Source organism: Corapipo altera, unplaced genomic scaffold (assembly GCF_003945725.1).
Source record: "Corapipo altera isolate COAL_440 unplaced genomic scaffold, ASM394572v1 RXGC01000072.1, whole genome shotgun sequence".
Taxonomy (NCBI): Eukaryota; Metazoa; Chordata; class Aves; order Passeriformes; family Pipridae; genus Corapipo; species Corapipo altera.
In genome coordinates, this window is record NW_020884943.1 from 2,682,953 (window position 1) to 2,708,114 (window position 25,162).

Below are 25,162 nucleotides of genomic sequence, written 5' to 3' on the forward strand. Positions count from 1 at the left end.
TGTGAAACTTGCCGCATTATTAGTATTATTACAGGGTCAACTACACCACCTTGAACCTGACAGGTAAACTCCAGCCACAGAAATATAAAGGCATCAATTTTAGTGATAGCAAACAATTTGAACATTTGTTCTAACCACAGGAGGAAATTTCTGCAGTTGAGTTGCCTTTCACAGATAGGGGAGGGGAAGAAGGGAAGAGCAGGAGAAAGGGTTTCTGACTTTTTTCCCTTGAAAATTAAATGTCTCAGAACTCTATGTTTTTCTACGCTTTAGGCACAACTTTTCTAATAACACGCTGCAGAAGGGCTTGTTCTGAACAGCGCATTACATTCCAAACTGAATGCTGCTCCAGAAACCACACAGGATGGAAGGGAAGGGGCTTATGGGATAACCTGGCAAAATCATTAGGTTTTCTTACTTCCTCTTCTCTACCCATACTGTAAATCAAATTAGCATGCAAACTCAAGACTAATATTTATATTCTAAGACTTCTTCTAAATAATATATTTCTATGTAACATCATTTTTTCCACGGAATTAAAATACTGTACTATGTGTTTTGAAAATACTTCCCATTTCTGTGGTAGATAAGGGCTTGCTTTATGCAAGTTACATACAAATATTTTAGTGTCTCAGTGCTTTGAGAAGCCAAAAACTAAAGAAATTCTGTGAACATCATCCCACCAAATGAGGACTGAAAAAGGGATAAAAGCACAGTCCACTGTTCATACATTATGCAGAACTGCACAACTCCATAGTAAAATATGGAGGTGGATTACTTTCCCGAAGGAAAACATCTGTCAGCAAAGCTGGGTGCATAAAGAGAAGGGTGTTTGCACACAGGTCTCACCACATTTTGGCAGAACAGGGTACTGACATATGTTGAGTGGCAAGATAACTTTCTGTACTACTTCTTCAAAGATGCCCTAAGGACAAAATGGGCTGAGACATTCCCAAGTCCTAAGGAGGCTTCTTCATCTTCCAGGAGTGCCATGAGTAATACATGGAAATAGAGGAAGAAAAATCTCTCAGCAGTCTCAGTTGTGAAGGTCTTCAAGCTTTAATACATAATCAGTGAATAGTTGTAGGAAACGAAAAACAAAACAAACAAACAAAAAAACCAAACAAAATGAAATACAGCATTCAAATCCAGTAGTGATCACACAAAGTGAAGTAACTTATTCTCTGAATGACTGCAGGGTTTGGGGAAGATTTTGGTGTCCCAGGCAAGGAAAACATTGCAAAATCACTGATATTTTGTTAAATGGTTATCATAGATGTTAAAGGCCAGGAATCTTTTTCATGACCATTCTGATTGTCTTCACAGAAAATTCCAGTACTACTATGCAAAAAGAGACAAAACCTACCCACACTGTTTCCTCTTCATATCAGCATGTTATATGTAATTATTACAGATAATTTATAGTTCATTAAGATGAAAGGGCATTTGTATACTTTATTGAGTGACAGTGGGACATAGAAACTAGTTTCAAACTACAAAAATTCATATACATGAATTTTGAAAATCATACCAGAGAACAGATTCAGCCCATCAAAAATAAAATTATTATATTTTTATTAAGTAATTTATAATGCTTCAAAAAGCATAAAACAAAATAATGCACCTCTGAAGCAAACTCCCAAACTGCTATGTCAGAAGAAAGCAACCCAAGAGAACTTATTTTACAACAAGCAACCAGGGTAAAAACCTGTGAGAGTCAATCAAATGCTTTAAATCAGTAGATTCCAGCAAACAAGAACATCTGGAGCAGCAAATCTTGCTGCCAGTTTCGGAATGGACAAGACTGTGATTTACTTGAGAACAGATAAACAACCTGTCAGTGTCACAGGAACAGACTGAAAAGCAGGTTCCTATTCAAGGGTAACTTTTCTTAATAAAACTGTCTTTCACTCAACAACTTAGTTTACATTCAGAGCACAGAGCTCTAGAAATAGGTAAGCAGAAAAACACTGATATACCTTTCTTGGTGAACAAAGGTTGAAGCTATTACTAAGCTGACTAACTTGTCACAAAATACCTCAACACATCAGGTCTTTTGCTTATGTGAGACTGAACATTGATAATTTATTGAAATAGTCACTACTTAATTTGAAATCATAGTTAAAAGTTTCACGTAATTGGAGACTTCATCCAGAATATTGTTTTAGTCACTCTGTCTCTATGACTGCATTTTCTATGCAATCAGCAGAGCTTCCAAGACAGTAGTTTCTTACTGATAACCACAGAAGTTCCTACTTCACAGTTGGAAACAATTATTCAAAAATTGTTTGGGGAAGAAAGATTTCAGCAATGTCAAAACAGCAAAAATTAGTTTAATTTTAGAAAGATTCAGTGTTTTAAGAAAAGGCATCTGAAGCAGTGTATTTAAAATTCACGAATATCCAAATGAATTTCATTTTGCTCAATTCAAATTGACATAGCATTTCAATAGTTACTCCATTTCTTTTTATAAAGATAAACCCCTCAATATCAAATTGAAATATTTTAATCATCTCAAAAATTATTTCTGATTTACGGCTTCCACATACAACTGCTTTCCACCTTCTGAAAGCTGCCAGAGCTGGGGGATTGGACACCAAGGCCACCAAGCACACGCCTGCCCAGCAACACACAGAATCTGCTCAACAGCGGGTAATGACTTTGTGCCTCCATGAAGTAGACTCAGACTTCCCAAAACATGTTAACTCCTGCTCTGTGGAATAACTCTGCTTTAAGGTCAACAGTGCATAAAACACATACATGCCATGCATGTGCCTTAAGCACATACATTTGAAACTTCTTAATCCTTGTCCTGAACCCATCAGTCTTACCCCCCCACACACAATTGTCATCAGAACACCAGCCCATCTCAGGCTGTCAGATTTCTCTCCAAATGCGTGGTTCAACGACAAGAAAATTTCTTGTTTATTTTGTTTGAATAAAGAGTAATAATTTAAAAAACCTGAATAATAGCTACAATTTATTTCACTTGTGCCTTCTAAACACTCGGTTTCAGTATAAGGGGGAACTAGTTGAATATTTGCTGCCTGGGGTTTTTTTATTAATTTTTTTCAATCTTTGCTATTATTGCTTAAAGTCTATATAAACATAATGCAAAACGCAAAACAGGATTGGTGCTTCTATTGCACAGTACTTATTTTAACTACAGTTGTTATTATTATAACAAACCATCATTTCTAGATACAACAGGCAATGAACTAAGTTCCTCCTGATCTATGTTACACACTTGCTGTGCTTTTTAACCGTGATGTCAAATATGAAGTCTTTTTAGCAAGACAATAAACCTGCAAGAAATAGTTATCTCCCTCATTCTATTATTTGTTCCCAAGTCCGCTCCTGATTTTTTTGTGTGTGCATGCATTTTAATTAGATGCTCACCCATTACTGTCAAGCAACTTATCTTACTACTTCACACTTTTTTGGTAAATCACAAATACCTTGCTTTCTAAACCCTTTGCATGTCTAATGATAGTGTCTTGCTGGAAAGAAAGGATTATTAGGAAATCAGTAGTGCATCTATGGAAAAGCAAGTGTCAGATTAGCAAGAACACTCTCTCCATCACTGTGAAGGCTTCTACCTCACCTAGCAGACATGTTTAGAACAGAATTGAAGGTCTGAAGCTTTAAGGTCTGCATCTATGATGTGACATTATAAAAGATCAAGAAAAACTCAAAAGAGACAGATTATACAGAAATAATGACTCTGGGCAAAATAAAAATCACCTTCCTGAGGGCAATTTAGTACCAGCCTCTCTCAAGAGGACTTTCCTACAGTTTTATAAACTACATAATCTTAGCTAAAAGACATGCTGTCATCATAAAAGTCAACATTTCCTATGACCTTCCCTAATGATAATGTGCATTACAATGTAGTTATTCCAGGCTGGAAATCATTCTCATATGGAACACTCTTGTGCCATCTTTCCGCTTGAGAAAACAGCTCACCCAACACCATTCTAAACATGGTATTGTGCCAAGCTGACATATCCATTTCCACAAACCTGCCTGATATTTTCCTCCTTTGCATGAACAAAATAATCCATCAAAATAATCCCAAGATCAGCCTTTCTGGAGTGTTGTGATTGAAAGATGTTATCCAAGATACGTAGAGCTGGGATGAGCAGTTCAGTAGCTTCTCATATTTTTCTGAGACTGCCAGAGAAGGTCCCTTAGAAACTTCTAAATGGAAAAGAGACTTACCTACCTTCCATTAAGAATTTTTAGAGATAATTTTGCTGATAGGTATTAAAAAATATTTATTGTCTAATGCTATCTTTTCTGAACCATGTGTCATAGTCCTTGAGACATTAGTTCTCAGCATTAACAACAATTTCCAAATCGCCTAAAAATAACTAGTTTGGAGGACTTTATACATTTTCAGTTTTCCTTTTACACATTGCTCTCAACTCCGTCCAGAAAGCTTCTCCTCCTGGATAATTTCTAATGTCTCAATCCACTGACCAGTCTCAAACCACAGCTAACAAAGTGTCATTTCTTCCCACAGCCCGTGCAATCCGATCTCAGCCTCCCCACCTCACACAGAGCCAGACGTGGGGCACAAAGGGACCGTGTCCCGGCTGACAAGAGCACTCAGTGGTTGCACCACAGGCCTTCTTCAGCCACCTTCCAAGTTAATTCCAAAGGGCTCACACATAGGAAAGGTACCTCATACCACATTTATCTCTCCTGCTTGCACCTAAATTTTACACTGGCATAGTACCAGCATTTGGGATGGAACAGGGAAGCTCAATAACACACATAGCACATGGAGTACAACAGCACTGTTGCTGTACCTGAGAGCTCACCTGTACAGGAGAAATCATCCACACGGACATATCCCGCAACACACTCACAGCGATAGGATCCAGGCAAGTTAACACACACGGTATTGGCATGACAGTAATGCATCTTGGCAGCACACTCATCAATATCTGCAGAGAAAAACCACCAAAGAAAAAGGTTACAGTCAGTGAAAGGACATTGGAGAAAATAAATTCCATTTACAACTCCAAAGGCAATCAGGTTAAATGCCAGCATTAAGGAGCAAAGAAAATTCAGCAAAAAATATTCCTTAAAATAGAGCTAAAACACCTGTATCATAGTAATGTGTTCCTTCACACTGTTCTTCTTGAAACACTATTTTTTTTTAACTCTGGAAAAGTACCGCATCTGTTTGGATTTTTTCCTACAATGCTGAAAAACAAAAACTGATGCAGTTTTCAAACACATAAAATAGTGTCAGAAGTATGCCATACTGAAAATCCTAACTCTTAATGTCATAGTAACTCTGTACAGTGTGGTATTAGTTGCAGTGCTGGTCAGATATGATGTGGCAATGTTTGTCAGGACAATGTAGAAGCAGATTCAACTGCTCAGTTGGACAGTGAGTGCTCCAGACCTCTGTATTAACCCAAGTACTCTGACAGTGCCCTGTCCCTGAAACACAGGAGTTTCTGTGCAGGAGTTACTGGACAGGGCTCTGTGCCACTTCCACATCTCACACAAGCAGAAGACTGAACTGGTCATCTAAGTCCATTTTATGCCTGCTTTGCACCATGTCAAAAGAAAAAACAAATGACTAAGGAGCAGCAAAAGCTTGACCCCATACCTCTGCTTAAGCAATCTCTATTGCTGCTGCAAATCCAAAAATCAAAACTGTTTTGCCAAGAGTGACTCAAACCTATCATTTACTTGCCTGTTTAAATATCTCAAAGCTCTGCGATATTGTAAACTGTAAAATCTTCCCCCCTTCCCTCCTCGCCAGAACCAGACATTACACTGAAGAATTTTCTTTATTTTTCTCTCAGCAGGATAGATTTTCTGCTTAGCAGCACAGACTTCACATGAAGTAATTCATGGTTTTCAAAGCATTAATTCTAGTGTTACATACGTCCACACAAAGAAAGATGAATCAGACTCAATTTTTTTGTCCCTATTACTTTCTTTTTGGTATTGATTGCTCCCACTCAGGAAAGGTATCAATTGACAACACAGCTGAAGACCCTCCTAGGCTGGAGTACCAGTGAGTTGCTCACCCCACAGTGCAGTCTCTGCCCAGCCATCTGTAGAGCCCAAGCTACAGACTCCCTTCTCCCTCAACACACCACGCTTATGGAGACTCAGCAGAAGTGCTACAAGGCATTAGCACCGTCAGCATTCAGTCGCGGAAGGTGGAGGAGTTTAATTGTGCACATGCTGAGTTCTTGGTTACCTAAATTCCAGTATCCTGCTTAACCTTCCTCAACTGAAGTGGCTGCCGTTGAGATACACCCACATTTTTGAGTCTCTGAAAATGAAACACATGCCAGCTGCACTCACACTTTCCACATTATAGACAGCTGTCCAGCAGGAACTACTAGCTAAATTGCTTCATGTTGGCCAGCAAACAGCTGTCAGTTGGCAGTGATTTCTCACTGCTGCCAACTTGGGATGAATTAGAAATGATGGCCTGGAGGCAAAATACTTTGTATATCACTGCAAACACCTTAAACTCTCATTCCTGCATTTCTGTTGTTTCAGTTGCAGTGCCAGTTGATTAAATGAATTTTAAAAAGTCAGGAGCATCAATATATGAAAGATAAAAGCCACAAAAATTCCTCCCACATGTCTTGTTATCACACCACTGAGTGCTCGAGCCACTTGGGAAACACTCAGGTGTTGACGTGTGTTCACACTGTTCTGCTCGCAGACTATTTTTAATAGGCTTTTGGAGCATAGCTTTGAGGAGTTTTGTTCTTGCATATCTAATAATTTTCTAGAATAAAAGGAAAAGGAATAAAAGATGTCTGTAAAGAAAGCAAGAATGTCAAAACAGCAACCAATTCACCTGAAAATTAACCTTATGCACTACTCTTCATCTCCAGCTTCCTCACTGAATTCATTGGACTACACCTCTCTTTCTTCCCCCAAGGAGAAGAGAGAGGATTAAAAGTCTAAAAGAGGAAGGAATTTGAACTTTGATTCATTGCAAGAAAGGCCCAGATTGCTGTAACAAAAGATACAAGAATACCCAGAGATAAAAAGAAAATTCACAACCTATATGAAAATATTGCCATGGGAGAATATCTGAAAAGAGACTAAGGACTTCAAGTGATGACTTGACTATAAATAGAGGAATTGAGGAAAACTGGCACTGGGTTGCTGCAGAAGTTCTAGAGTCCAGGAAGAAAAATACCAGGCCTAACAAAGGAAGCAGAAGTAACAAAAGATCCATCCCTTCAAACTTTGCCCATTTTCTTTGGCACATTTTCCATAAACCCTTTCAGCATTTCACATTTTCTTTTATCTTTGCAATATTAGCCTTCTACTAATACACACATTTTCTTTAGAGAGAATAATATTAAGAGGTCAAAACTGGCAACAGAATTTTCTTATTAACGCTTGTAGGGCTACGCTAAAACTGTTGTTCTGGACCTCAATTCTACAAATTCTTGTAAAAGGTTAGGTATTCATCACAAAAGGCTTTGAGTTTTTACTTAATATTGTTAGAGTAAAATCCATAAAGCACACAGTGGTATATATCAGCTCAGCTGTAATGGAACTCAAATTGTGATTCATGTGTACAGATTGCTTGTCGTATTTGAAATATTAAAGCTCATCTTTTAGTGGTCTTTTGAGGTGACAAAAATATATGATTTATGTTTCTCTCTAGGCTGGTGAATTAGTCTGTTTTTCTTTTAAAAAGGTATACTTATGGTCTTCAAAACGAGACTTGACACAGTATAATGATCATGTACATATCACCAGCTTCCATCTACATAAGCTCAGCTTTGCAACAACAGAGACATTTGGGCTCCAGCTTTTCAGCAAGGACTATTGTGTTGCAGGGTGGGTTGGCTTGGTGAGGGGTGACCTACTGGGTTCAAGTGTTTCCTTAATGGGTTCATTATCTATACAGAGCTCTCTTTACTCCAGTACTCACATACCCTGTAGCTAATTAGTTATCACCGTTACTCTTTACAGCTGTAAATAGTGTTTGTGAAGTCACAGGCAAATATACATGTACTATCTTTTATTAGTTGCCAGTGCACTTAGCAATGCTATGAGTACACTGGGATAAAACACAAGAAAAGTATCTCAGTGGAACCACCTGCTCAGGACCTGACAGGTGATTTGCCACTGCAGGCACTCATCAGCTCATACCAACCAACAAAACAAGGTGGGCTGGAAAGATAATACAAAGGGTGTTCAACCCATAGCCCAGGAAAGAGGCTTTCTCGTCTGCAAATGTACTTTACAAACTACCCAAAATCTTTTCATGCCTCACTGCGAATTCTACTGCTAAATATCTGTAATATTGAAAGATGACAATGAGACAGCAAATCTCAACTAGAGCATCTTTTTACTATTTGTCCACTCCAATAAGTCACATCAAACCAAAATAATCTCAGCTGTAAAGAGGGCACAGTTCCTATTAATGGCAATGGGAGTTTTGTCCATTTGCCCAAAAGAGAAATGGACCTCTTATTTTTTAAACTCTTAGTCCTGTAATAACCATGAGTGAACAATCTTGAAACAAAGCACTCTCTGCCTCTGGAGTTGCAGACCAATGTTTGCATGCATTCCACAATAATCCCTTTAGTAGTATCATCACCTGTTGTTTGGGGCTTCATTGTTTAACTACTGAAAGACAGTAACATTCAAACCAAAACAAAATGAAACGAAGCATGAAGTGTTCTAGAGCACTAACAGATTTTGTATTTGTATCAGAATCAATTCTGCTTTTTCCATCTCTCTCCCAATTACTTGCCCTCTGGTTGGGGAGTATATTTTACCAAACTAAATTAGAATTTTTGGGCACACTATAAGGAAATAAAGACAGAAAATCAAAAACAGGAGAGGGAAAAAAAAACAAAAAAGACAGCTTTGCAGAAAGATCTCTAATTCATGATTATTAAAGTGGCGGCGGGGAAGGAATTCCCCTTCCCTCTTTTTATTCAAGTCAATACTATGCCTGAACTGTATTAGACTCTGGTCTAAATAAGCTGGATTTTTAAAAATGTAAAATCAACCAGTATTACTATTTAAATAATATCAAATCTTAAAATATGTTCACAAGCTGATGGAATCATATCAACCAAGTTTCCAAAACAGTGGAGCACAACAGTGGTGGAGCGAAAGACAGGCCCTAAAATTTCTGTCACCCTATGCTCATGCAAAAATGAACACGTGCCTTTTTCACCCCACTGACTAAGCAGAAACCTGGTCATTGTATTTACTTGCTCTCCAAATTCTCCCTGATTCTGTCCTCTCCTGCTCTTATCTCCTTTCCACTGCCAGACTCACTTGACTTCATCTCCACTTGCCTTTTTGTTTTTCCTTTTTACCCCCCACACTGCCTGTATTCTTTCTGATATATCTCATATGTCTTAGACACCCCATACCTGGTTTTTACCTCTAGTACAGGGCTGGTTTCTCAAACTGTGCAATAGAACCCTCAGGGAGCCATAAAGCATTAGACACAGCAGTCAGCAGTTCCCTGTGAGCTGGCAGCAGCTCAGCTTCCCCCAGTTGCCTGAGTAAGAAAAGACTAATTACTGGCTGCAAATGTTTAGACGAGCCTTAAAACTGTTTACCAACAACTGTTTACCAGTTTCCTCTGTGGCAATTCATGTCCTCCAAGGCAGGGCAGCAATGCAAACACAGGCAACCCTCTGACTTGAGGATGGAGCTTCTGCCCATTCAGAGGCAGGGAAATAACCCAAAACAAGAGCAGATAAGCAAAAGTAAAATTTTCCCTTTCAACAAGGCTGAGAAATATTACCCTAATGTTGTTAAGTAACTAATCAGCGAAAAATGCCTTCATAAATTAGGGCTGGTGTAGCATCACCTGGGAATCCATAGGCAATAAAATAACCATCAATAGAATAATATCAGGAAGTATTATCATTTTGACTTTTAGAGTATCATTAAAATGGTGCAGCCTCTTCCTCTGGGCACAGTGTAAAAGTGCTTTACATTGATATACCTACTTTACGATCAGGACTAGAGTATCAATATTCCAAATCTGCTTTCTGTCTATTTAACTGCCCCTTAGGGATGGAATTTGTATAACTATTAGTTTAAACAAATAAATATTTAAAAGCACACATTCACATGCAAATCATACTTGAACAGTCACACTTTCCAGCCCTGAACTAAGGTGACGTTCCTGAGAAGGACAAAAATAAAAATTCAAGTGAATTGGTCTTTATTTCAATAGTCTTAAACTTAAATACTTTTACCAATCACAGTCAAGAAAGCAACTGGTTATTCCTCAAAAAAGATATCACAACATTTTACTAGCTCTTTCTCAGCTACAGTAGTAAACAATCCACCCAGGAAAGTGGTTGTTTCCTAAAAGCCACCCTGATGAAGTTCAGCCTTAGACATTAAAATATTGCCTAGGTACAATACAATCCCCCTCTCCATCCTTGTCAATGCTTACAATAACACACTAATCATTAGCCTCTTCAGGTTATGATTTTTTTGCCTTAAAAAACAAAAATTAAAAAAATAGAGATTTTCATAACCTGAATCTCAAATGATCTGACCAATTCCCTGATTCTTTGGAGCCAGGGAATTTCATCTATAGTCAGTTTTGGTCATCATTCCTCAAAATAGCACAACCCTGTCATGAAAGACAGTACTCAAATTCTTAAATTTTGCTGTCCAGACTAGCTAATGTCCCTCTCGGTGAGAAGTTCTTCGTTTTATTTATTCTACTAAATTCTGCTCCTCTCTAAGGAAAACTGAAAACTTGCAGTTTCACTCTGCTTTGTGCTTTCCATCACTACACTGGCAATTTATGATGCATTATTAAAGGTCTGTGCCATTGGTTTGGTGGGATGGTCCCAAAGAGCCTTGAGATCTCTTAGGATAAAAACAGTTTATTTAAATTGAACTTTTCCTAAAGGATCATTTCAATCAGTTCAAAAGCTGCCACTGACATGTTAGCATTAAAGAAAATATAAGTAATGTGGTCTTGTTCCTAACAGAGAGGAGCTGTTTTCTTAACCCTAAGTGCATTCATTTGATAAACATATTAATTGAAAATGTTCACAGACTTATAAATATTACTTTTTTAAGATGTTTGCAGCTATAGCTCTTAGGGATGGTTGATAACTTATTCATAAGGTATCTCTGATAGTTGCAAATAAATTATTTTAAAAAATATGCAGCCAGAATTCACATATGATAACACAGCTTAGAGAACACAGATTAAAAATAATAACAGAAAGCAGAATTAAACATTTGGGGAAAGAGGTTTTGGCTAACAGCAGCAGCTCAGTCATTTGCTCAAACATGCCAAAGCAACTAGAAAAAAAACAAGTCAAAATTCTTCTTGTACTATTATAGCAGCTGCTGTGATGTTTAGAACTAACTGAAGTTAAAAAAGATTGCTTTATCCAGGATTATCCAAGCCTTTTAATTTTTTCTTTCTAATTATACTTTGAAAATATACTGATATTTCTATTTAGAATGCACAGCAGCAGAACAGGCTAGTAAGGAATGTGTCTGAGTGTGTGTAAGAACTTCGAATTCTTTAAAGATACTGCTTAATTTGCTCTTCCTCTCAGTGGCTTATCAGCCACCGCTCTGTTCCAGTCTGCCTGGCCAGCAGGATTCAGGACTTTTACCCAACTCAGTGCCACCATCCCTGCTCTCCAGCTACTCTCTGGCCTCTTGGACATCATCAGGGCAGATCAATGCCTTTGAGGACACTCTGCTGTAAGGGATTCCTGGATTCCGAGGAGCATTCGTTACATCCTCTCATGGACATTATGGCAGAGGTTCTTTGACACCTCCAGGTATTTTAACATACTCAGGAATACCAGCAGCTACTTGAAGAGAGAATTTTATATTTCAGGGAAATGACCTGGTGTCTATCAGAAAGGAAAAAAAAAAAAGAAAGGGAAAAAAAAAAGAAAAAAGAGGACAACGACTTATGCCGCTTAAACTGTGATAAGTGCTATGAAAAGTAAAAAGTAAGATGTAATGATAGGTAGCCTGGGAGAAATACTGAGAAACTGCTTTATTCTGAGGCTTCAAACTGACAGAGAGTAGGCTTAGATTAGACACTAGGAAGAAATTCTTTTCTATGAGGGTGGTGAAGCAGTGGAGCAGCATGCCCAGAGAAGCTGTAGATGAAGCTGTAGATGCCCCATCCCTGGAAGTGTTCTGGTGGAAGGTGTTCATTCCATGGCATTGGGGTTAGAATTATATTTAAGGACCCTTCCAACCCAGGCCACTCTATTATTCTATGCTGATTATAATTAGACCACTTCCATCTAGAATGCAGTTAATTCCATATAAGCTGGTGCTGGCCCTACAGGAGTTGTTGGGGCTTGGAACTTTGCAGGAGCAAGCCTTCAACAGGAGAAGCTGTGTGAGCACACAGGAGATTTCATGGGTTACAGAGCTATTGCTGTGTCCCCTGACAACAGGACTAGGTAATGAACCAGCAGAGATCTGGGCCAACTCTATCCATAGTCAGAGCAACAGTCCTGGCAGTATTGCCAAGGACACTGGAGTAGGTAAGAGCTAAATTCAGAGAGAGACAAGAGACAAACTCAGAAAGAGAATGCCATTCAAATATGAAGCATTTTAAAAGCTTCTCTTATAAGAATATGAACTTAGAAATAAACCCATGTTGCTGTAAGTCCTATGATGACATTAGCTTGTTCTTTTGTATTAGTTTTATCTTAAAAACCACTCAAAAACTGCTGTTCTTTTTTTTTTAGAGATCATGTGTTCAGTATTTCACATTAAAAATCCTTTTATCCATCACCCACACTTATTGAAAGTTAGGAAATAATGATATTTGTACATGCTATCTTTCTCAGAAAAGAATTTTTCTCAAAGCTTTTCTCCAAGTGTTAATTTGGAAATAAATAAAAATTTACATGATAAGTAAAACGTTGGGGTACCCACAGTTCATCCTTGTAAATATAATGAATGCTTGTATGGGTATAGGGACACAATAAAGAAAATATTGCTCAACTTCACCACAATAGTCATGTCTGGCAGTTCATCAGAAATTGAAAACATCAAAAGTCACTGGCTTTTCCCATCCTGCCTCAGGTATCCTGTATATTTTTCCATAAAGCAGGAGATGTTTTGGGAATCCTGTAGTTGTTGAGGAGAGGATGGTAAAAAAAAAGGGCTTATCACAAGGCATATGTGGGACAAATTCTTTCCACCAAAAATGGTTTGATAAGCCAAACAGTAAAACGTGAGCTACCCTGCCACAGTCTGTCAGCACAGCACATCTCCAGGCAACTGCAAGCTTTAAAGTTTCGAATCAGCAATTTGACACTGTTCACCATCACTCCCTTCTAAAACCTGGAGTACAATGACAAGAGGCTGATCTGTGCCACGTCCCTCTGATGAATCCATACAGATCAACAAATATGTGAATATCCATTCCCTTGCAGAAGTGGTGCCTGTCTGGGACACAGAGGAACTTAATCACTTTTCCCTGGCTAGAGCCCGTGATGGAAACCTCCAACAAACTACTACAGGGAAAAGGGTAGGAAGAGTTATATATAATAAATCCAACTGGACTACTCTCCCTTAGTACTACTCTTTCACCCATTTTTCTTCTTCAAAGGCTCTTAATGCACGAGAATTTATTCTAAATCTAACCACTTCATGCTGGGCTGTGAGAGTTGCCATTACATAAGTCTACGACAAACAAAAGGTTATGCTACTACTGCTCACAAATATATTACTGCCCATTAGAAAACACAGCAATATAATCACTTCATTCTTATGAAAAGAGTTCTGTTCCCAAGAAAGATTGCTCCTAGTTAACTACATAAGTGTACTCCCAAAGCCAGACTTGCTTTGGCTTTGATTTCACTTATGAAAGAAACTCCTTCTGGATCTCGGTAAGCACAGATGAAATAAAGACTGCTGTTGGAAAAGGAATGTAAGATTTCTGTAACAGATTCACCTCCTTATTCATTATCTTTCCAAACATTCTTAGAGATACCAGTGGATGCTTATACGGTGGGAAGAGGTGAGGGAAGTGTTGTTTTTCTCTAATCTTCCATTCACCTGTATTAGCCAAGCAAAACGATACATTGAAATAACTTCATCCATTTTCATTCAGCTAATCCCTTACCTTTTTAATCCCTTCTATCTGATTTTACTAATGGCTAAGGGTGAACAATGGATTACTGTATCAAAATAAACAATTCTTTCTTCCTGCCATTTTACTGAGAGCAATTATATTAAACACCTGGTTCCATCAGCACTTGTCTTATACCTCCATCCACAATTTTTGCGTCACTGTTCTATTTTTTACCCCAATACTCTTACCCAGTTTGTCTCCTTCTATCTATGTCCTGTGATATTGACTGGCTTACTCTTTCAAATCCACCCAGATGCTATCTTCAAATGATAAATTGTAGAAGGCTACCCATATAATTGATCTAGAATCCCTGTGCCCACAGCAACATTTTACTGTGGCATTTTGAAGGACACTGTAACCCTCTGAAAAATTAGATGCTTGTGAAAACTGTATGGTTTGTTGGGTTTTTTTGGGGGGTGGTGTCTTTATTATGTCCAAAAAAACCCTACAGTCCCTGGAAGATTACTAGGCTAGTATTTTATGATGATTTTTAGTATATACTGCTGTAGTAAATGAGATATATAATACATTAGTGGAACAAATCATATAAAATTAATACTCCGTAATTTCATACTGAAGTATTTTTTTCACTCAATGAGTATTTGTGCAGCACACAGATAATGGAAGGATATTGTCCCATGTTGGTAAACACCAACTGTGCCCTATTTTCTCTATTTACGGCCTTCATGACACTATTTGCATTTTCCCAACTGTTCTCTCTTAACATCTTTCCAACAATTCATTATTCAACTGTTTCCATTACATCATGTTCCTCTATCCAGCTCTGCTGAAAAATCCATGAGGAAACACTGAACTTGAAGTGGCAGACTCATCACCACTGCTGAGCAATTGCAGCAATGCCTCTTCAATGCCACATAATTCAAACCAGGTGGTTTCACATGATAGAGGATTTACTGATTTTATTTTCATGGGTCCAGATTATTCCCTGTTAATCAGTTTCCACAGAGGGATAGAGAAAAATATCATATTCAGATAAGAAAATTATGGATCATTGCAAAACAGTTCCTGAGTATCCCTTAGAGCCTTGCTAAACACATTTTTGTGTTCCACATCCTTGCTACACAATCTAGTCTTATTGTTTGTGCCTTTCCAAATTTAATTTAATCTGTAATGTAAAACTAAATAAAAAAGGAAGCATCAGCAGAAGAAAAATACCTAATTTTAGATATTATAAATATATACATTATAATATAAATATAACCTTAATTGATATAACTGAAAAATGCAAGATGCATTTCTCATCCGAGCAAATATGATAATCAGGTGTGATTTATAGCACTGGTTACTGAAAGAGGCATTTCTGGTTTGGAGATTGCAATAAGACTGCATAACCTGAGGTGAGATAAATAAGAAGAACAGTAAGAGGAGGGGGGGGGGGGGGGAATCCAACAGATGATCATAAAAATATTCTTTACCTGCAACCTTAAGTCCTGCCTCAACACTTGGCATGAATGTTACTTTAACTGCTTTGCTTTTGGCTATGAAATTGAATTGGTGATTTAATGCTTTCCCCTTTGATAAGAGAGTCACATGTTTAGCTGTGGTTAAAAAAAAAAGAAGAAATGGGAACACTCTGGTCCTTAATATTTCTTTTCTAGTAAATCTGCATCTAAATTACTACATCCCCTATTAATGATATTTTACATACTTTTCCTTTATCCGTGTCAGCTCCTGAAGAATACATTCACATGGATTCCCTCAAGTTCCACCAAGGCAAGTGGTCAGAGCACAAAGGAAGAACGGAGCAGAGAGATGCAGAGCCAGTCCTCCCTGGCCAGGAAACCTAATTGTGAGTGAGTCTGTTGCTTGGTTGATGTTTTAATAGAAGATCTTGAATGGGCACATGCCCTCTGGCAAAGAGCTTCACTGCAAGCAAGGTTTCTGAGACTCTTGCAGAAGCAGAATTTTCATTTGTAGTACACAGCACACCTTTGGGAGTGGAGGTTGGGAACAGAAGCAGCATTATGTAGTTATTCCTGATAGTGAATTACTATTTTATTACCAGCACCATTACATACATTTCAGAGCACGTTATCAGCAGTAAGGCCCAATTCCAGCATGACTACGAAGGGCTTTTACCAGTACTCTCAAAAAACAGCAAAATTCTCCATAAAATACAGGACTGCACAGCAGGGTAGTGAGTGACAGAAGCATACATCAGGTGAAAGTATCCTTGTGATAGTCAACAGAAAGACACCATGATCTTAATGGGCTTTGAACCAACCTGCTGCATGCGTATGTGTGTGTGTGTGTGTGTGCACTTATGTGCACACTGCAGAGGGAGATAAATCAACAAAGATCTCATCCTGAATGAGGAGAAAGAAAAGGAGGGTTGAGGGAGCATTACTGGTTTCAAATGCTGTGTTCTGACTCAAATTTTCAAGCTAGATTAAACTTTATTTAATAGCAAAATAGCAACTCAGATTGCTGTCAACGAAACCATGTATTTTTCTCTGGAGAGAACCATTATGAAAACAACATGAGCTTCCACTATCAATAAAAGAATGGAGACTTCTATCTCCATCTAATGCCTTTTCACCATCTAGATTAAGAAGCAAATTCTAGCCTGATTTCATTGGTCATTCTGCATTAGCTGTAAATAAAGAATGAAAAAAATAGAAACAGCAGAACTAGGCAAGCTGTGGATAGAAAGTCAATATCAAAAGTCAATGCAAAATACTCCTCATCTCCAACAGTTTCCAACGCTTTCTCTTCCCTCCACATACACCTCAAACTACTGTTCTTTTTTTTTAACAGCAGTGTAACCTAGTCACATTAGAGCACACAGCATGAAGTCACCCACATAGTAGAGCCAGACAGGACACTATTTGCTTCATGAAAACATACTCCCACTGTTAGAGACTTCAAAAAACATGAAAAGCGATGGTTGTCAAAGTAAAGCCACTCCACATAGAATTCATGAGATTACATAATAAAGACCCTACTTTGAAGTGTCTCTGAGATTTTTCTTAACACAAAGTTCTCATTTTTGTAACTGAAAATAATTCTGAGACTACAAATCTCATGTCAATGCAAATCAACATGCCTATACCAGCATATAATAGGGAATATCCATTTGTAGCTGCCAAGAACAGAAGAGAGCTAGCAGGCACGGGTGGGACTTGGTCCCCCAACACACCTGGCTACTGCAGATTATTACATGGCACTTGAATCCCAGACAGACAGGTGTTAACAAGGGTAATTCACTTGCTTTAGCAAGTTAAGGTACACTGTTCCCCTAATCTGTGCTCTGATCATGTCTCCCAACCCTGCATATCCTTTGCTTTCCTGCACAGCAATAGCAGAAAATGGCCTCCAGGAAGGTGCTGGACCACAAAAACCTCCTCTTTACTCCCAAGAGGAATAATAGCACTTCCAGGATTGCTGTGAATAGGAAATAAAGGGACGAGCCACTGCCTGTATTTCCATCCTTAACGTGTGCCCTTTGATGGAAAGCAGAGGGAGCACCTCAAAATAGGTTCAGAGTAACAATGTTAACAGAAGAAAAAGAAATTTCCTTAATGTTTGGGAAAGAAGCAGGAGCCTAGGTGTTAGCATATACATACATGAAAACGGTTAGGGAACAACTTGGACAGGGCTAAAGCTCCTGCTGATGGGCTGTAACACAAGACTGAGAAGACTGTACAACAAAAAACATTATATTTCCACAACAGTCAAAGCCCTCGTATCAGAATCCAAAAGTAGTTTCCTTTCTCAAAATCATAATTAGAACATGTCCTTCTGCTGAGAAAGTATTGAAAGAGAATTGCAGAATTTATGCCATTATCAATTACAACACATGACTTCCTACAGAAAAGAAACTCTGATTTTACCATGTTGGGTTTGGGTGATAAGGTCTTGGTAGCAGGGGGTCTACAGGGGTAGATTCTGTGACAAGATATCAGAAGCTGCCCCCATGTCCAACAGAGCCAATGCCAGCTGGCTCCAGGACAGACCCATCACTGACCAAATCTGAACCCGTCAGCAACACTGGCAGCACTTCCTGATATCACATTTAGGAAAAGGGTAAAAACCCCTGTGCAATAGCAGCTGGGAGAGAGGATTGAGAATATGTGAGAGGAACAGCTCTGCAGGCACCACAGTCAGTGGCGAAGGAGGGGCAGGAGGTGCTCCAGGCACCAGAGCTGAGATTCCCCTGCAGCCCATGGTGAGGCAGCCGTGCCCTGCAGCCCACAGGAGTCCATGAGGGAGCAGAGATCCTCCTGCAGCCCCTGGAGGAGCCCCACACTGGAGCAGGTGGATGCCCAGAGGAGGCTGTGACCTCATGGACAGCCAACACCAGAGCAAGTTCCTGGCAAGACCTTCGGCCCCATGGAAGGAGCCCCCACTGGAGCAAGTTTGGTGGCAGGACTTGTGACCCACAGAAGGGACCCCACTAAAGCAGTTCACAAAGAACTGCAGCCTGTGGGAAGGACCTACATTGGAACAATTCACGAAAGACTTTCTGCTGTGGAAGGGATCCCATGCTGGAGCAGGGAAAGAGTGTGAGGAGGAAAGAACAGCAGAGACAAGGCATTATGAACTGCCCATAACTCCCATTCCACATCCTCCTGTATTGCTTGGGTGGAGGAAGTAGAAAAATCAGGAGTGAAGTTGAGCCTGGGAAGAAGAGAGGGGTAGGAGGAAGGTCTTCTTTAAATTTGTTCTTATTTCACATTATCCTACTCTGATTTGATTGGCAATAAATTAAATTAATAGTCTGTTTTGCCAACGATGGTAATCGCTGAGTGATCTCTCTCTGTCCTTATCTTGACCCGTAAGCCTTTTGTTATATTTTTCTCTCCCTGTCTTGTTGAGGAGGGGAGTGATAAAGCAGCTTGGTGGTCACCTGGCAGATAGTCAAGGTCAACCCACCTAATTTACTCATTTTAAACTAGGAATTCTATTTCCTTTAGCCTGTGAAAAAGCAATCTAAGCAATTTTATCACCATATTTGTTATGTCTTAAGTACTAAAGAATGAAGAATCAGAGACCCATTTAGGATGGAAAGGCAAAATCAAGATTTTTCAAGTTTCCACTCCGCTTAATTCCTGTAAGAATGATGCTAATAACTGTCATTTTAGCAGCTGATAGGTGCAATTTTAATTAGTTAGGCATTGTTTTTCATTAAGGTGAGTGATGTACTGCAACCCTATTGAGTCATAAACCCGTCATTTAACACAACTGCCAGCCTTTCTGAGGCAACTCACTTGACATGCTAGGAAATCAAAGGAAAGGAGTGACTACTTTATCTAGACTGCATTCCTATTTCTGGGTATAATAAATGTCAAGGAAAAATTAATAATGCACAATAACAAGACGTAGAGCACATGCTGCTTTCTCACAAAACACTGATATTCAAGATTTAAAAAGACTTTTTTTAGAAGTCATCCACCTTCTTCCAATAAAGAACAGCTTTTCTTCCTCCTGTAGTGCTTTCATAAATCCAAATAACAAATAAGTGAAATAATCTACTGACACAATAGACTGATCAATCCTACAGTCTAACAAAGCTGAATATATACATATATATAAATAATTTTCTCTTTTACAATCAGTTTCTATTTACCTTCCAGTTTTTCAGAAATCGTAACAACTTTGTTCCTTAGTTCTACCTTCTTATTATCTTGAAAGCCCTAAAACAACTCTTTTGTCTAGTCCACAATCTTGAATTCACAAATCTTGAATTCAGCTCCTCTCTGACTGTTCCTGCACATATTTGAACACACATTCAGCCCATCCCTTCAGCCAAGCTCTCCTCATCTAACTTCTGGTCTTGCCTCATAAATCAGTTCCTACAAGTCCTTCATCATTTTTACAGTTCTTTCTGAACAGTTTTCTATTTATGTATTTTAAATTTTCTAACCCAACATGTCACCTGCTCTGAACTCTGCTTCTTAATCATCACAGTGATTTTGGAACGGTAAAATCATATGCTGCTTTGACCTTGGAAAACTATCCCAGAACCAGATGCTGTTAAAACAGTTTTAGAGAAAGCATGAAGGAAGAAAACTATACAGGAATATGAAATGACTGTGGTTAAATTATTTTGAGGCTTACATAGGGCCATAAAAACCTCCTAAACAAAGGAAGACTGATATTAATTTCTTGTAGATACAATTACATAGCGTATAATTTGCACTGATTCTAGGTTATACAAATCTTGCTGTTTTCAAATAAGTACTAAATTCTTGTATTCTGATAAATGCCCCATAAATCTGCTATTTCTTAAAATACAAGGAAGACACATCGTCATGGATGACGGGTACTGGGTATTTGCTTTGGCTCAAGGAAAGACTCAGCTCATGAGATGCACTAGAATATTTCCATGCCAAATTTTCAGGGGATAAAAAAACCCAGAGAGCTGACATCTGTACTATTTAAAAAACTAGTATTCACACATGTATCCATACATACATAAATTAAAACAATCCCCAGTTTCCCCATGCAGATCCAGGAGGGGCTCTGATCGCTGTGCATGCTGTGTTCATCTTAAATAAAAGGGATTCTTTCACACTTTAAAACCCTGAAGTCTCTATCTGGGCATCCTAAGCACAGGCATATAATTAAAGGGACATGCCATACTGCAGCTTGTTCAGGAATCAGTAACACAAAAAAAGGCATTAACACAAGGCAGATAAAAATACAAAAGCATCCATCTTCATACAGTCACAGGCAGTTCTTAAGACTTGGCTAGTAAATACTAAGAGCGCATCCAGGGTATCCATATGCTAAATCTGTATTTAGTTCTATGTCAGAAGAGTAATGTGTTGTAGCACCATGTATTAAAACATTGATTAATCATGTTGTTGATATAGTAATAATAAAATATTTTAATAATAATTTAAATATCTACTGACAGATGAAGAGCTTGTCTCCAAGGTGACTAAAGTGAATCTTATTCCTTTCTGCATATCCCTTAGGTATAGCCAGCTTATTACTACCTTGAGAAAATAATTTTTTCCTCTATTCACAGCATCTCTCACTTTTTTTGAGTTCTGCTGTTTTCTCTGATGGCAAAACTGTTCATATTTTTGAGTACAAATCTCAGTGGTTTGTACTTTTGCCGTGTTGCAATTCATCAATGCTGCTTTCATCTGCCATTTTATCCAGTGTCCGTGTAAATAAATACTGGTGGTTGATGCCTTACAACCCACCCAAAAGGTCCAGACATCTTGAAGGCATAAAGGAATTGGTTTGACAGTAGCTACTGATGCAATCTGACGTACAATATGAAGAAACGTGTATCATGCCTTGAAAGAATACTCTCTCTGACTGCTACACTTCTGAATTAACCATAAACCATAGAAGACATTTCTTAACTCAAAAGCACTTTTGGACAGATATAATTCTATTAGTTTCAGCAGAGGTAATTGTAAGAAGTTTTGTGTCTGAAAGTGGGAAGAAACTACACAGATGGCTGCAGACCAAAGCTAACTGTCCTTTAGGAAGAGACAGGCTCTCCAGCCTGGCATCTTCCATTCAGTTGGACTGGACTATCCATCCAACTAGGGATGTTAGCACAGCATTGTACCTGAACAACTATCAGCTGCAGTGTATTAAGTCATGAAGTGGACAGTCTGGGTTTTGCTATCTTAGTTATACTATTAAACATAAAATCGCCTCATTACACAATTCAAAGAGTATTTGGTTCACTGCTATGAGCCCCAAACAGCAAAGACAGTAAAAAACAAAGGAACATACGACAAAGTGTCATAACAAACCCACGGGAGTCAACCCCCCATTCCCACAATAAACAAGAGAGCTGGCAATTTGACTGCCATTCCTTCTAGGCTGATCACCACAGTGCAGAGACACAGGTCCATATGCCACTTTAATACAGTTCTACCTTGCAAATTGTAAACACAAGCTTTTGTGCTAAAGAATTTTGTAATTCCCATAGCAGAGGCCCTCCTGGATATGGATATGACAGTGTCCAGACTGCAAGTCATGGTGAGCAGCTGAATCTGAACTTAGCAGGTTTCACTAGCAGAACTTGGCTGTGATGTTCTGTTCAGCCTGAAAGGAGAGGAGGAACATGGCTATATCTGCTCTTTTTCATCCCTCACCTCATCAGTCCCATCCTTATCTTCTCAGCATTGAAGAGCAGGGGGGTCATGATGGCAGGGGGCTGCAGACCATTGGATTCCTTTGGAAACCACCAAGAACAGCCCAACTCCATGTGGTGCCTCACACAACTGAGGAGAAAATGAGGCTAACTCCTTCTAAATTTGAGAGAAAAGGCAACCTACACCTAGAATCACATAGTTGCTTCAGAAATCAGTTTGTAAGCCTCCCCTGATTTCTGACAAGAGCCTAGGCTACCACCATAGACTATAAAAGCAGTTTTTAACATCAGACTGTCACTGCTCCCGTGCGGTGCCTGTGCAAACCTAGAGCTCAGATACCCTTCCTGCAATCTCTGAGAGGAAATGACAACTTATGAAAGCATGTTAACAAGTGGTTTTTACACTGTGAAACTATTCCACATGCACTGAACAGTCATTTGGTAAAGTATATTTGCCTCAGTCTTCAGATGCCATTTTCACCATAAGTCTCTGAAAGAAAAAACAGTCTCATTTACAGAAAAAGAGGGAGGTCAAGGCTAAAAGATTTAACATTGTCCAGTCCTTCACACTCATTCACTGCCGTTATTGCTTTTTCTCAGTGGCAAAGAGAGATGAGGGAAATTTTTCTCTTCAGAGCTGGCAAGTTCTCAAATTTTTAAGCTGATAGGCAGATTTAATCTTAGATCTTAATAAAGCTGCAATTCTTTAAAGTAAATGCCACTATTCACAATTGACAGTGGCCAGGTAGCAGCAGTATCTTGCTTTATTTCTCCATCTTTATATTTCCATAGCTTTTTTCCAGAGGCTGTAAGGTTCACAGTATACTGTAGCATGTGTTATTATAGCTGTGGCAAGAAAGTGGGAAATGATCATTATACTAGACCTGTTTCTTCTTACCTGTTAGTTATTCTGAAGGTACCCATAAAAGAAAAAAAAAAGGAAATTTAAAAAAAAAGTGTATACAGGCTAAATACAGGCACAATGAAAAAGTATTACATTTATTCTCTACCAAGCTGATATCCCCAGTTTGTCCTGTTAGGAACAGAGAGACTGTTAGTCATTTTCAGAGTCCTAAATATTTTAGAGAGCTTTCCAAAGACTACAGACAAAACTTGGAGTTCCTCCCTAAGGAATGAAAGCAGACAAATTTCTTGATACAAGAAAAGCAGGAGATGGGGAATGCAGAAGAGGCAGCTTTTCAGGAACACAGAGTTTACAGAATTTGAGTTACTTGCTCAGAAATCAAAAAGAGCAAAGAAGTCCAGTACTAGAAATCATTTATTGGGGTTTTGGGACATTTTTAGCAGAGATGGATGACTTATTTTATTTTATTTTAAGTAAATTTTAAGTATGACATGACAAAAATACAGTTTCAGCTTACCAGAAAGTATTCATTAATATAGATCAAATTGAGAAAGCAGAGCTGAGTTAATATAAATAAATAAAATACATTTTGAAGTGTGTGACATTTCCAAAATAACACCTTTCAGCCTCGCAAGGGAACAAGTGCCACACACAGAAGAGGATGTGGAGAAGTTTGAACACGGGTCTTTCCCACCAGGAGACCATCCCAGCCACAGTCTGGAGAAGCATAAATAGGGACAATATCAAAAGGTCTTCCTGTTTGAGGTAGTGAATTTACTACCTTGGGAATTTTTTGTTTGTTTGCTTTGTAGCACTCCCCAAACATTTGCAGTTCTCCATCCCATTTCTGTACATTTCATAACATCTGAACACCTGTTAATTACTCTGTAAGCAGCTGAAACACTGGCTTTTGCTTCTGTGGAATAACTTTGAAAGTAAGAACTTGAGACACATTTTCTGATACCTTTTTCAGAGATATTAATTTCTATGCAAATATAAGGAGTCACAACAGGTTTTGCACAAGTAAACAAAAGTAATTCAATTTCTAAAAAATAATTTGTAACCACCGTTACTAGAAGTGGGAGTTTGGCCTTCTCGTGACACCAAATTATAACCTTTGAGGAGCACACATTATTCAGGTGACTGTTTCATTATTATTCTCTTGCCAAGAGCAGATTTTTTTGGGGACCCACAGGCTCACCCAGCATTGTAGTTCCTCTGATCCCTCCATTGCTTGCAAAATCAGTGGGCTTTTACTAAATTTAACAATAATTTCCTTTAAAGACAATCTTTTATGAATATTGAATTGTCCCTTTCTTCCCTTCAACCAGAGTCTACCTGCACAGGTAATGTTGACCCTATATTCTTCTCTTTCTAGCCCAATCTATAGCTAAGAGTATTGCTTAAAAACATAAGACTCTCCAAATTTAATGCCTAGAATGCAACTGTTTAAACTCCCTCAAGCAAACCAAATGTAGGGCACTTGGGCAATTTCTGTATCAGGTATTTCTCTAGTACACTTACTTTATTATGTATTTCATTTCTGAATATGTTTTAAGATGTAGAGTTTGTTGTTAATTCAGTCTTCAAAACACGACTTATGCAGAACAAAAACCACCTTTGTACGTACACCTGTGAAGTTGTCACATTTCACGATCTCAGTCAGGAAAGTCTGGGTCAGAATTCACACAGAAAACTTCCAAAAATACAGGTAAAAGGTATCTTGAATGAATCAGTAGGTTGAATCACCAGAATGCAATGCCTGGCCCATGAGAAGAAGAGCTGTCCTAGTCCTGGGAATGAGCTCTCTTAGCCAGACAATTAATTTAAGATGTTAATAAGAAGCAGGGGGTTTTGTTCTTTTTGCCTTTCTTGTATTACAGCAATTTACAACTCATTTTCAAACTGTGACTTCACTGGGTTTTGGCACGTTTTACAACAGGAAACAAAAAGAATTATGCAGCACAGCCACAGAGTTGTTAATCCCTGGCTAGGCATGGCCTTCCACAGAAGGGACAGAATTGTAACAAGTGAAATAATTTGATTGTGGACACAATAATTACACAGAAAG

At 38.6% G+C, this 25,162-nt stretch overlaps 1 protein-coding gene across 4 annotated transcripts in view; it reads right to left on the reverse strand.

The window, feature by feature from the left end:
• The window catches only part of NELL1 (neural EGFL like 1), a 279,771-nt gene that overhangs the window by 135,715 nt on the left and 118,894 nt on the right, over positions 1-25,162 (reverse strand). For all 4 annotated transcript variants that reach the window (XM_027662212.1, XM_027662213.1, XM_027662211.1 and 1 more), the window contains exon 13: positions 4,827-4,952. In XM_027662212.1, the coding sequence (XP_027518013.1) occupies positions 4,827-4,952 (126 nt within the window). The remainder of the gene's footprint in view (positions 1-4,826; positions 4,953-25,162) is intronic.